This window comes from Pseudomyrmex gracilis, unplaced genomic scaffold (genome assembly GCF_002006095.1).
Source record: "Pseudomyrmex gracilis isolate BER0280 unplaced genomic scaffold, ASM200609v1 scaffold_18, whole genome shotgun sequence".
Lineage (NCBI taxonomy): Eukaryota > Metazoa > Arthropoda > Insecta > Hymenoptera > Formicidae > Pseudomyrmex > Pseudomyrmex gracilis.
In genome coordinates, this window is record NW_018020602.1 from 1,179,376 (window position 1) to 1,192,421 (window position 13,046).

Here is a 13,046-nt window from a genome sequence, read left to right on the forward strand (position 1 = left end):
CTTTTCATTTTCGCCGCGATATTGGCGTGACGCCGGATGACAAAGTCGTCGTCATCTTTGATCGCGATACGGATGACGACCGTTCTCACGGCAAAGCGTGTGCGTGTTGCCGGACGCGTATTGGCGATAACCGACACAGCGAAAGGATATCTACATATATGGCACACGTCACAGGATGGGAAGAACGAGAGAGAGAGAGAAACGGACAAGTCGTAAGCGGCACTCGATGTGTGCAGGTGCCGCTTTCATATATATGTTGCGGCGCGCAATGTTAGCCGCCTAGTTACGAAACAAACGTATCAAGCCCTGACATGACGCGATGCTTCCCATGATATTCCGACGGCACACATGTATCTACAGTTGTGCGCCGCAACATACACACACATACACACATACCGGTTACGTGCAACCAAGCGGCATAAATATGTATGGGACATGAATGCCTGAGCGTGTACGATCTAAACCAGCGAGTTAGCACACGTACGTGCGCACGCGGCCTGATTGCATATATGTGTGCGTGCGTGCCTGAGCGCGGACAAACGAATTAGTTCACGCGTGCGCGCGCACGTGCCGAATACTCGTTCGCAAGCATTTTACACTCTTTTTTGTATGCCGCTCACTTTGCATGCTGGCGGAGAGGTCATAATAGTGTTAATCTCTTCTGGGCCGAGACTTCAGATCTTGCAAAAAATTCGCCATGATTTATAAGAAATGAATATCATTGACTGACGTGATAACTTGACAAAAAGTAGCTTCGCCCCTCCCCCTGCACCTCCTGACTAGATCTAACTCAACTTAATGTTAGGAAAAACCTTACCGAAATTAGGTTTTTTTCTTGGGGGAAGCAGGAAGAGGGACGAAGCTACTCTCCCTGCGGGGAAGCGTAGCCTCCCTTGCCTACACGCTTGCAATACGAACAAAAATAACAAAAAAAGTAGTCTTAAGATGTCGCAAAACGAAAATTTCTCAAAGAAATTTGTTTTGTTTATAACTTTTTAATAAACAATGAACGACAATGAGCGGCTAAAATCTTTGCATTGTTACTCAGGGACATGTCCTTGACAACATATGTCAAGATCAAGATTATCGCGCGGAGCATCCTCCTCTATACTGAACATTTACTATATATGTATACAATTCAATAAATAAATTATATATACATATATATATTAATGTTAATGAAATGAATAAGCACATTTTTAATTTAACAACATGCTGTAAGCTATATTGCAATATACAAAAACAAACTTTTAGAAGAAAGACGTTTAGATAATTGCATAAACAAAAAAATAAAATAATAATATAAATTATTAAATACAAAAATTATTAACAAGAAAAATATGAAAAATAAAAACTATACATATAAAATATATATAGTATAATAAAAATCGATTACAAAAAAAATGTCATTTAAAAAATGCGTTCTATATATTATTACTATATATAAGATTTTGGTTTTTAACTACTCAGTTTTTAAGTAGTCGAATTGGATGCGCCGATAGACATGCTTGCAAATTAATTTCAATATACGCATAGCAATAATAGGTATATATTTGCTCGTGTCACATTGATAAAAAAAACTCGATAAATCGATATGTACGACCGAATACGGAATTAGCGAGAGTGTGTTTCGCGTAACAATTGTATTCAAAATGGAAAATTAACAATACGCAATGGTGTACTATCATGGATGTGCGTTATTGTCGATTATTCAAATTGATAGTAGTGACTGAAGAACTTTTTGTTCACCATGATATCAACACGCGCGGCGTGGGTTGTTTTAAATTAGAACAGTAGACGTTATGTTTAACTATACGTGCGCGCGCAGTTATATAATATATATATATTAACTCACCAGTGTCTGTATTTCCAGGTAGGAGAATAGCATCGTCGCGAAACCAGGAAGTTACGGTGAGATGTTCCTTGACGTCTTCTCGGGCTGTGCAGGACAACACCGCGTTGCACCCTTCTAGAACGGGCTGTCTGTTTACCCTGACGTCGTATCCAGACACCGTCAATACTGTGAGCATACAATCAAGCTGTAATAATACGCTTAATTTCTAATCATTGCAAGAACTCGGCAATAATCGTATTATTTCCCAACAAGATTATTACGTTTGACAATTAAATTAATCTTTTAGTCATATTTAGTTAAATAATAATATGACGGAAATAAATGACGGAATTATATAAACCAATTGCGTATGATAAAGATATTTTTTTATTCTACGAATTAACTCGCAATTTAATTGATTTACCGCGAGAAAAAATGCAGATTTACAGTCGAAATGCGTTTAAAATCTATTTATCAAATATTTACGCAGCAAATTTTTCGAATCACAGAAAATTGACTGTATTAATTAATTTAATGTGTGCAAAAAGAGGATTAAAAAAAAAAAAAACGGGATATCTTGTATAAGAAAACTCGGTTATATTTGTAACGGAAAGTCAGAAAAAAAGATAAAGAGAAAACTTCGAGAATATGAGAGAGTATGCGAAGTGACGCAGTGCGTTGAAAGCGCGGAAGATAGATGATTATTAAGAAGTTACCAGTACGAGTGGATGTAAGAAGTGGAAAATAAGACATAAGCAAGAGTAAAAACATGCATAATGGACGATCGAACTTATTTCGAGTTTACGGACAATGGCTTTTGTAATGCGATTTACTTCGCGATTTACTTTGCCACGACGTGTTAACTTTACTCACAAATGTGAGAGAGTGAGAAATAGTATCGTGTAAGCGCCGCGCGTGCGGCTCATAATTAATCAATATCGCGAATTTTTTCATCAGATTGTTTTCAATTAAATCCCGATAGAAAAAAAAAACAATTTCAACGAGAATTATCCATTTGTACAGTTACTCTCGACTCTTTGCAACAACGCGGTTAAAGCGCAAGATGTCAAGGCACTGAGAGATGAGCTCTCTCTCTCTCTCTCGCTAAACCTAATCACTCACAATCTAAGTACACACTCGCGCATCAATATATAACGGAGATTGCTCGGAAACAACGCTTACGTCGCATATATCCTCGTAGTCTCTCGAGGACACATCCCCGCCTTCGCATGTATATATACACACACCACGTTTCGCTGTAATAAATGTTGGCAAAGTGTGCGATTAATTTCCTACATTTGCATCCTCAGTTATATTAACCATGTAATAGCTAAGTGAATATGCTAACTCAAAATGCTATTACACTACATTGCCCCGGTTAGCTCAAGATCGTGTAAACCACCTTTATTGTGTGCGATCAATTTTAAAGAGTGAATGGGAATTTCGTCACCCTTCCTTCTCTCTTTCTCTTTCAATCTCTAATCAAAAGTAACCATCTTTTAATTAAAACACACACTATATTTCATATCTTCATATATTAAAATATAATATGTACAAAATATACACAGTAAAAGAGAAAAAAGTTAATTTTGTAGACAGGTTTTACATGTCCTCCAAAAGGTTCGCTCTAAATTTTTAATTAAACTCATTCGTTATGTGTTACTTATTGAAGAACGGATAAAGTTCCGAAAACTTGAAACACCCGATTTTTCTGTCGATTGATATACTACTGTATTTTGGTGCGCTGATTACGAATATAATAGTAAAAATCACCGACAAGGTCATTTTCAAGGTCAAAACTCAAAAATTATCGCTAAGTAACAATCAAAAAACAAGATAACACAAGAAAAGTTTAACATATAAATGCACGATTTTTTACTGTGTACTTTTCTCGATAATTAATCTTGAATACCTACCTTTTTTAACATATTTTAATGTTCAATACAAATTAAACTTGTGTAAATAGAGAAATACAAACTTTCTGAGAAGAAAGCTCAAGGATAATTTCTAGTTTCTCTAATGTTTTTATCATCTTTTTACACGAGGCAAAATATTGTATAGAGTTACACACATTCACTTCATTCCAAGGTTAAAATTTCTTAAACGCCGACAAAAGATCGTAGATTCATCCGTAAACATTTGTGCCAAAATAACATGCACAATTTTCTCGTAAGTGAAAACAAGAGAGGATAAAATAGCAGAACGTTTTACGCCAAGAGTTAAAAAGCTCGGGCAAGCCAGAGCCAAGAAATGTGCGGTATTGCGCATTTGAGAAGACGAAACACAAAGTAGTTAAAGTAGTAGTAGTAGTCAAAAGAAGAACGGTCTCGCGCGATGACGAAACGTACGAGTCGAGTCGCGCGTTATCCATCTATTCTTCTTGCCGTCATCCGGAACATCGGAAATTGGGAGCTGCTCCGGTGATGTCCCGCCGCATTCTTCTCTTCTATCCTTTGCCGTCAGAAGTTGGTTGTGAATCAGAGGAAAGAGGGGCCGTGCGTACGTGACGATAAAATTGAGATGCGTCCTGGTGAGTGGAAGGCATGAAGAAGCGAACGAGCGAAACGGAGGTGAAACGAAATGTGCAAATAAAGCTAATATGAGCGCAGGATCTCCAGCGAAGCAAGCAACGATATTTCCTAGAAATCGTTAAAATTAACTTTCCTTCTCTCTTCCCCCCCTCTCTCTCTCTCTCTCTCTCTCTCTCTCTCTCTCTCTCAAAGTGGATTCGTTTTCGCGAATCTTTCATTTTTCGCCCCTTTACGTTATTGCTTATGCCGGATTCCTCACACATGTCCCCGCTGCCTATCACGCGTTGATGCAGCGTGAAAATACACGAGCATGGCGTATTGACGCATCGCTACTGCGAATTTTTGAACCGAAACTTATCGCCTCGTGTATATATATGGTGTCTCGTACAGAGAGAGAGAGAGAGAGGTTTTTAAAATCGAATTTTCTGGAGATGGATTTCTCTGCTGGGACACCGAGCATATTGCCACTTACGGCGAGTCGCCCAAGAATCTATCAGAACCGTAAGCACAAATATACAGAGAAGCGAGAAATTCGATAAATCGCTTTCATCTTTAAAATAGCTGCGTTTTTCACAAAACATTTATGTTACTCTGTTGCACAATTATCTCCTCAGATATTCCAAAAAAAATTCTTTGAAGAAGACTAAGTATTCTTTTTAGGAGAGATCTCTCTAATTATACTGGTCGACAAAATATGACCTTTTTTCAGAAAATTCGAAAATACCATCAATGATTTCTAATAGAGTTTTTAACGTTGATTACACAGGCCCAAAAAAAAAAATGGTTTGAACTCGAAATGAGAAGCATGTTTTCTTACGTATTTTGAGGTGCAGAATCCAAATCTGATGTCAAAATAGGGGGTTTCCCAGATCGATCTTCTTTAAATTGCGTTTAATCATCAGAAAATTCTGGAAACCAGAGAAAAGCAGATAATCTCGTTAGGGTGAGACTTTTGTTGTCAAGTAAATCACATACTCAAGCTCACTACATTGTAGACAGGCGAAGAAGTGAGCTTTCTTTTTTCAAGTAAATTAGGTACCCCAAGCAGAGTTGCAAGATCGAGCAGAGAGATACGAGTTTCTGGGTTCCATGTTTCCGGAGCCCAAAGACTTGAATAACAAAATCAGCTGAATAACAAGAAAATCACTCGTAGCCTGGCAGAAAACGCCGAGCTGAAACAGTTTTACTGACAATAAACCGGCGAGGAGTCGCAGAGGATCAATCTAATCTAAGTGACCTTAGAGACTCACATAAGTCTCACCTGCCTTTCTCACCTTAACTCTAATCCTAAAAGGAAATTTACTAAAAGATTTTGTTAACAACTTTTTAAATACACAATGAGCAAGAGCTTTTTACTCAGAAGAATGATCTTTATAATATATGTGATATGTATAATAAATCACATATATAAAAAATAATATATGAAAAATAAAGAGATAATATATAAAAAAATAAAGAAAAACTTCCTCTAAAAAGAAATATTGCTACTTCTTTAATTGCGTTTTTTTCCTGTTACCGCAAACTTTCGTGTCCTATCGTCGTCTTACACGGAAATATCTCTCGCGCATGTTTTTCTTCCTCCGAGAAAAACAAAGATTCACACACCGTGCGCGTGATTAAAACTGCGAACCGCTTTACCCGAAATTGCACACGTACGAGCGTTTGTCGTCGTCAGAAAGAACTCTTTTTTTGTCCGAAACTATTTCTCGAGAAAACCGGTGGCTGGTTGCTAATGTGGTTACGTTTTTTTTTCTAGTCATACCCTCTGTCTCTTCTCATCTTCTCTTCCGTTGATAAAATGGAGAAAATAAAGAAGAATAAAAACGACGTACACTGGAGTATCGTCCATCTGTGAAAACAAGTGATCTCTCATCAGTGTGGTAGGCAATAATTCTTTCTCACGTATAACGTCCACAGTTCCTCTTGTATATGGAGAAATACGGTTTTTGTCACTCGCGTAGCATATGTGACTAAAAAAAATAATAAATATCCGGCATACACATTCCGAGGGATTAGAACGTAAGATACAGCGTGTACGACCTGCAGTGTTTAATCGTTGTACGTGCATATGTACATACGCACGTGCGTCATTTAAAGAGCAAAAATCTGTATTTCATATGATGTATTTATTACTGATTTTTTGTTTCTTAAAAAAAATGTATAAAATAAAAGAAAAACTTAAAAAACTTTTTTAATATTCAAAAAATATTAAACAAAAAAAAACTTCATGGATTAGTACCTTGACGTCGGTGAAGAAGCTCTTACATATTATTGTAGCATATTGCAATAATATAATTAAACCTAATCTACGTTGTGTAGAATTACAGCTTCAATTAATCACAACTTTGATATTCTATAAATCCGAAATCGTTTCTATGTTCATCTTGGAATTTTACATACGTTATTGTATCATCATAAGCTAACATTTAGACTACAATTAAACAAAATCTATGAAGTCGATGAAAGGGGCAAATTTTGTCACTCTTTCTCATGCGTATTTCAGTTCATTTTATCGCGCGATAGAAAATTAGTTATATTAGTTTGACACACACACAGTTTTTCAGTTTTTCGAATAAAGTGCGCCATTTTCATTTGTTGTATAAAGATAAAAATATTTATTTCTTTGTTTTTTCAGGAATTAAATTTACTGAGGCTTTATATATATATATATATATATATATATATACATATATATATGTATATAAATATATACATGTGTGTGTGTTTTCTCGTTAAACATACACATTTGTTACATTCCTCGTGTGATTTTTCGCTACCGAGAAAACCGCGCAATTGCAAGAGATAAAAAAAAAAAGAAAAGAAGAAGATCCGACGTATATCAAACGGCCGTGTAATAAAATCACTTGAAAAATATTAAGATTAAGCATAGTCGTTCTCGGGCGACAACGATTATTTTGCCGCTGAAAGTTAAGCTCCGCGTGCGATATATATATATATGTATTTCTCTTTTTTTTTAATTTTCAAGACGACGTCACGCCTTTTCAGACATTATTCTCCACGCAGCTCGGCGACGATAAAACAGTGTAGGATAATGAATATTCCCTTCGCTGTTGAATTCCACCTCTGGGACCCCTAGGTTCTTCTTCCTTTTCTCTCTCTCTCTCTCTCTCTCTCTCTCTCTCTCTTTCTCTCTTTCTTTCTTTGGAAAGAAGAGAACGTAGACTGGACGTTGGTACCGAATTCCCGAGCTCGTCGGGAAACGGCGCTCCTCACAAAAGGGGATTTCGACAATGACTCTCTCTTGGAGCATAAGTCCTTTGGCGAGCACGTGGGGACGGCCGATGTCATTTTAGATAAGTGAACTAGGTTCCTTTTTGGCCCGCTCGTTTCAAGAGGAAAGCACTGTCGGAGAAGCTTCTCCTTGGCTCCCGACGACGTGTAGTCGCGTATATATATGTATAAAGAGGGAAGTAAAGTAGAGAGACGAGGGTGCAAAGGGGCACACGAGATAATCTTCTACTCGCGCGTTGCATTAATGAGCGTGTCGCGCAATTACTTGCAAATAGTAATTAACTCTTAAGCGTTATTGCGAGAGCGCGATTACGCTTCCCACATAGTCATCACGCGCTTGTTATCACCTGTTTTATAATTTTCCTAATAATAAAAATAAATAAAATACTTCAACTAAAGGTATAATAATGCAACTGTAAAAACCGAACAAATGTAGGTGCACAATTATTCGAGTGCAAATTACGCAAATGTTTGAATTTTTGAATATAGAATTTAATTCAAATTAAAACTTTTCGTAATTTGCACTTGATTGCTTTTATTTGTATATCATTCGCGTTTAAATTTTTTTTTCTTTACGCATTAGTTTTATGCCGGAAAAAATAAAAAATCAGAAAAAAAATGAAAAATCTGCGAATAAAAAATATTTACGCGCAACTACTTTAGATGTTTGTATGTTATATTAGTATTGTGTTATGATTTCAGTTTTTTTATTTTTTAAATTAACAAAACTATATTTAGTCGATAATGGTTATTCGTAACCAAAACCAATTTCTGAGATCAGTAATGATTATTTGTAATCAAAAACACTTTCCGTCATCGATAATGGTTATTCGTAACCAAACACAATTTTTGTCATTACTAATGATTATTCGTAACCAAAACCAATTTTACGAAAATATAATTGTTATAACTTTTTTGTACATTTGGTTACAACAGTTAGAGTCTCTACCGGAAATGATGCTTTGGCGAGCGAAACAATCATCATACGGCATATAAGAAAACATATAAGAAAACAAATTTCTAAATCCGTATGGGGATATATTAAATATTAATATAAAATATTAATATTTAACTAATATTTAACTTTTTTCCGAAATTATCTCTATCGATATATATTTTTAGTTTGAATTTGCACGCAGTTAGAGAGAAACAGTTTCCAAATCTTTTTTGATTAGAAGGATAAAAGTTTCCCCGGCATCAAGTCGAGACAAGACTTTGCTTTCACTTTTGGAACTAGATAAGACGTGGGATGATGAGATAAATAAAACTTACCGGCGCGGAGAGTGACTTCGCGCGAGAGCACCGTTCCCACAGAACTGGTCGCGCGGCATCTGTACCGAGCGTTGTGCACTTCGGCTCTGAAGTCCTGCGCCAAGAACGGCGGGAAGTATAGTGTCCCATTGCCGAGAAGTTGCCTGGAAGAAAATGCATAACGGATGGGTTGATTCGCACGCAAGAATAAACAACGGAAACGAATAAAACGGTTATGAGCTTTCATTCTTGAGAGTTTAAGATACTTTAACATACACATTGTGTTTCGAGGATATTTTAACTTAAAACGGACGAAATGTCGCTTAAATACCTAATGTTGTTTTTCTTATTGTTTATTATTATTATTTTACTATTTTTTCTACTATTTGTGTTTTCTTTTAAAAGTTAGATTTTATTTAAATTTAATAAGTCTGCTCGTGAAAATATCAATTAATGGAAAATAGAGCCGATACTGCGAGCCAAAATACTGGATATCTGTGTATGAAAACGTGATTTATTTAAATATTACAACGTTTTAATCCTTATATCGGATGTTCTTCAGTGACAATCTAAATTATATAGGTAATAAGTTGCACATGAAATCATACTTTGAAATGTTTAGCGATGTTTTAATAAATAATAAAAACACACTTGTCAAATAAAACTTTAACAACGATAAAAACCGACTTCACTAAACACGATAACCGTGTTTTGTTTGATCAGTATGCGGGTTTTATTGATCCGATAGAAATCGAAAAGATTGATTGTAATATTTCAATAAACCACGTTATTTATACAGATAATTTAATATTTTGGTTTGTATTTGCCCTAATTTCCATTTAAATTTAATACTATATACAGAGTGTCCTATTTTAATGTTCTATCCTAAATAACTTTTTTATTTTTAATTAAAAAAAAAATGTTTCAGACAAAAGTTATATGGCTTTGAGGAGGTCATAAGATAGTGTTATTAGTTTGACCTTGAATAGTTGCTTGAAAGTCACGTGAAAGTTACCTTCAATTTCTTAAACAAAACTCTCTACTTTTTATTGCACAATCTTGTAGATCATCTTGAGAACTTCCCAAAACACTATAATTAAGTACTTTTTCGTGAAGTATTTATAAGACAAGATCGAGACATGATCCGGCCAGTCAAGGCAAGATAAAGGCACGATCCGGCCGATCAAGGCAAGACCGGGACATAATCCGACCGGTCAAGGCATGTACAATTATTGTCAATGTTAAAAAAATGTATATATTATACATGTATATATCTATAAGATTTATTATTATTATCATTATATTATTATTGTTATTGTTATTTTTTGGAATCGATTCCGAAAAATCATGTAATGGCCACGCTGGCGAATTTATATGAATGCCACACCATGAAACATAACATGTCCGTCGGACATTCAGCACAAGTGTGATTGACGAAACGTGATTTACCTGAGTCCAGGCACGGCCGTGACCGATCTTTGATCTGGGCTAGTAATCCACGTAACGTGCGGCGTCGGGCTGCCGTGTGCGGAACAGCTTAATTGCGAACCGGTGGTGTTCGAAAAGACCAGAGTGTTCGGCGGCTCTAGAGTGAAGACCGGGCCCTGTTGACTGAGCGCAAATTTCACGCTGCACCCTAAAACACGTAGGAATATATCTTTTCCGTTAAACACGTTGTGAATATATATTCGGGTTTTTGTTGCGCGACGTCACACATACATCGCAAAGTGCACAGTTGACCACGCGCGTCGGTTTAATGAAACGTGCGCGGTCGAGCGCAATTAATTTAGTCCTGCTAACTTATATTGTCTTTCATCCGTTTAATTCTTAACAAGTCTGCGTACTGATGAGAAATTACGCGAATATAACCGCACGGCGCATTTCAGTGCGCGCGCTCAAGTGGCGATTAAATCTTCATGTTTTGCGACGCATTGCGTGGATTTAACGAGCAACAAGAAAGAATATAATTAAAACTGTTAATTATTTTGATTTCTTTTTTTTCGAGAACGATATTCATAGAAGAGAGAAATGCGCGTTATATTTTGCTATAATGTGTTTTGCAGAGCGCGCGCGCGCACACACGTGCACGCACATACATGGTTGGCTTACTGTAATTTTATTGGCAAATAACTTTGTTTTTTTATCAGTAAGTAACATTTCTTTGTCAAGTTTTAATATGCGCACAAACGCACACATACGTACACACATACATATACAGGATGTTCCGTTTAAGTTGACACAGCAAAAAATCTCGTAGACACTTGTGATTTAAAAAAAAAGCAACATACGTCTTTCAATATTTTGAGTGAAGATTCAAATGGCACTATTAGTTTTTTATACGTGGGCGTTTTCAAGGTCATTTTAAGGTCAACTTTTTTTATATCGTAAATCCACATTTTTTTATTTTCAAGTCTTAATCTACATAAAACAACGTATAACTTTTATTTGAAACGTTTTTTGTAGAACTTCTGTTTTTCAAGATATTAAGAGAAACAGTATAAATTGTCTAACGATAAATTGTACGACGTAATGGATAATTTCTTTTGGGGTACTACAAAGCATACAAATTAACAGCTTTTTTATGTTTTGTCTTGATTCATAAAAAAAGCATTTCAATTTTTTCTGCAACTGTTAAATATTCCCAAAAATTGAAATGATTTTTTTTATAGTGAATCAAGACGAAAGTTGTTAATTTGTATGCTTTGTGTCAACTTAAATGGGACACCCTGTGTATGTAATTGTATCTATTTCTCAGAAATCAATTTTTTTATTTCTGTCTCTTTACATGTAGTGGCGTTTTAGGGACTGGGGAAAGAGAGGCGAGAAGAATGGGAGGTTCCGATCTGGTTTTACCCGTGAATTAAACTTGATGTTGAAACGATTATTTGATTTGTTAGTTGGTAAGCGCCACGGATAAAATTTTATCTTTTGTCTTGTCGACGAGAGAAACGAGCGGAACACATTGGAACAACCTGATTCGCGAAGCCAGTCTAAACCAACTCCCTTCTGTCTCTGTCTCTGTCTCTGTCTCTGTCTCTGTCTCTGTCTCTATCTCTCTGTCTCTCTGTCTCTCTCTCTCTCTTTCTCTCCTCTCTCTACTCTTCGACGACGTATACATTGTTCGCAAACCGAGAAACCGGAGATATCAATTCCACTAAGCCGAATTCGACCTAGATTTCGAATCGATTCGAGACCATGCTCGTTCCAGGATTAAATGTACGCTGGAGCAAACGGTCGCGTCACTGGCCGATAGCATCTACCAAATATTTCACTCAAAATCCTCGGATTAAGAAGCAACGTACGCGCGCGAGCTTCTATAATCCGTTCCCGAACGCTTTCGAGCTACATTTACGTATAATGCAACTTTTCCTCCGTATATTCAAGTTAAATAAACGCCCGCCAGGGCTGAGTTTGCTTGTTCCAAGAAACAAAATGTTCCCGCGATCGGAATATGATGATGTCTCGTCGTCACGGTTGTCATCCAAAACACAAATCGTGTTTTACCTTTTTACGAGACTAGCACAACACAAGCGCGCTCTACGCGCACTCTATTATTATTTTCATTTTCACATGTTACATCAGAGAACACAACCTGTCACCGCGATGACAGCTAATATATACATCTTATAAACTATGTAATACACCTACGAGAGATGTCAAAAATAACGCATGAAAATCAAACTCAAAAAATAAAAAAAAGAGAGAAGAATGGAAAAACAACACGTGACTAAAGTCACGTGACAAAGAAAAGAGTAAGAAAGAAAATATTATACATATACATATATTATATATAATATACATATATTATAGATAATATTCTATATCTATATATAATACACATACATACACACACACACATATATATATACCGTAATAACGTGACCGAGGTCAGTGACCCCGCCCAGGTCGCGCGGCCGATGTCAGTGACCCCACCCCACCAAGGCCGCGCAGCCGAGGTCAGTGCCCCGCCAAGGCCGCGCGGCCGAGGTCAATGACCCCGTCAAGGCCGCGCAGCCGAGGTCAGTGATCCCGCCAAGGTCGCGCGGCGGAGGTCAGTGACATTACTGTAGTATGTATATAATACATATAATACAATATAAAGTATAATATTATAAATATATAATAAATTATATGTATAATATGTATTATTTAATGTTATATATAATATAAATTACAGT

General features: G+C 36.4%; 1 protein-coding gene across 4 annotated transcripts in view; it reads right to left on the reverse strand.

The window, feature by feature from the left end:
• The window catches only part of LOC109864251 (Down syndrome cell adhesion molecule-like protein Dscam2), a 62,888-nt gene that overhangs the window by 19,243 nt on the left and 30,599 nt on the right, over nucleotides 1-13,046 (reverse strand). For all 4 annotated transcript variants that reach the window (XM_020445289.1, XM_020445288.1, XM_020445292.1 and 1 more), the window contains exons 2-4: nucleotides 10,318-10,504; nucleotides 8,890-9,032; nucleotides 1,856-2,020 (exon numbers count right to left, since the gene is read on the reverse strand). In XM_020445289.1, the coding sequence (XP_020300878.1) occupies nucleotides 1,856-2,020; nucleotides 8,890-9,032; nucleotides 10,318-10,504 (495 nt within the window). The remainder of the gene's footprint in view (nucleotides 1-1,855; nucleotides 2,021-8,889; nucleotides 9,033-10,317; nucleotides 10,505-13,046) is intronic.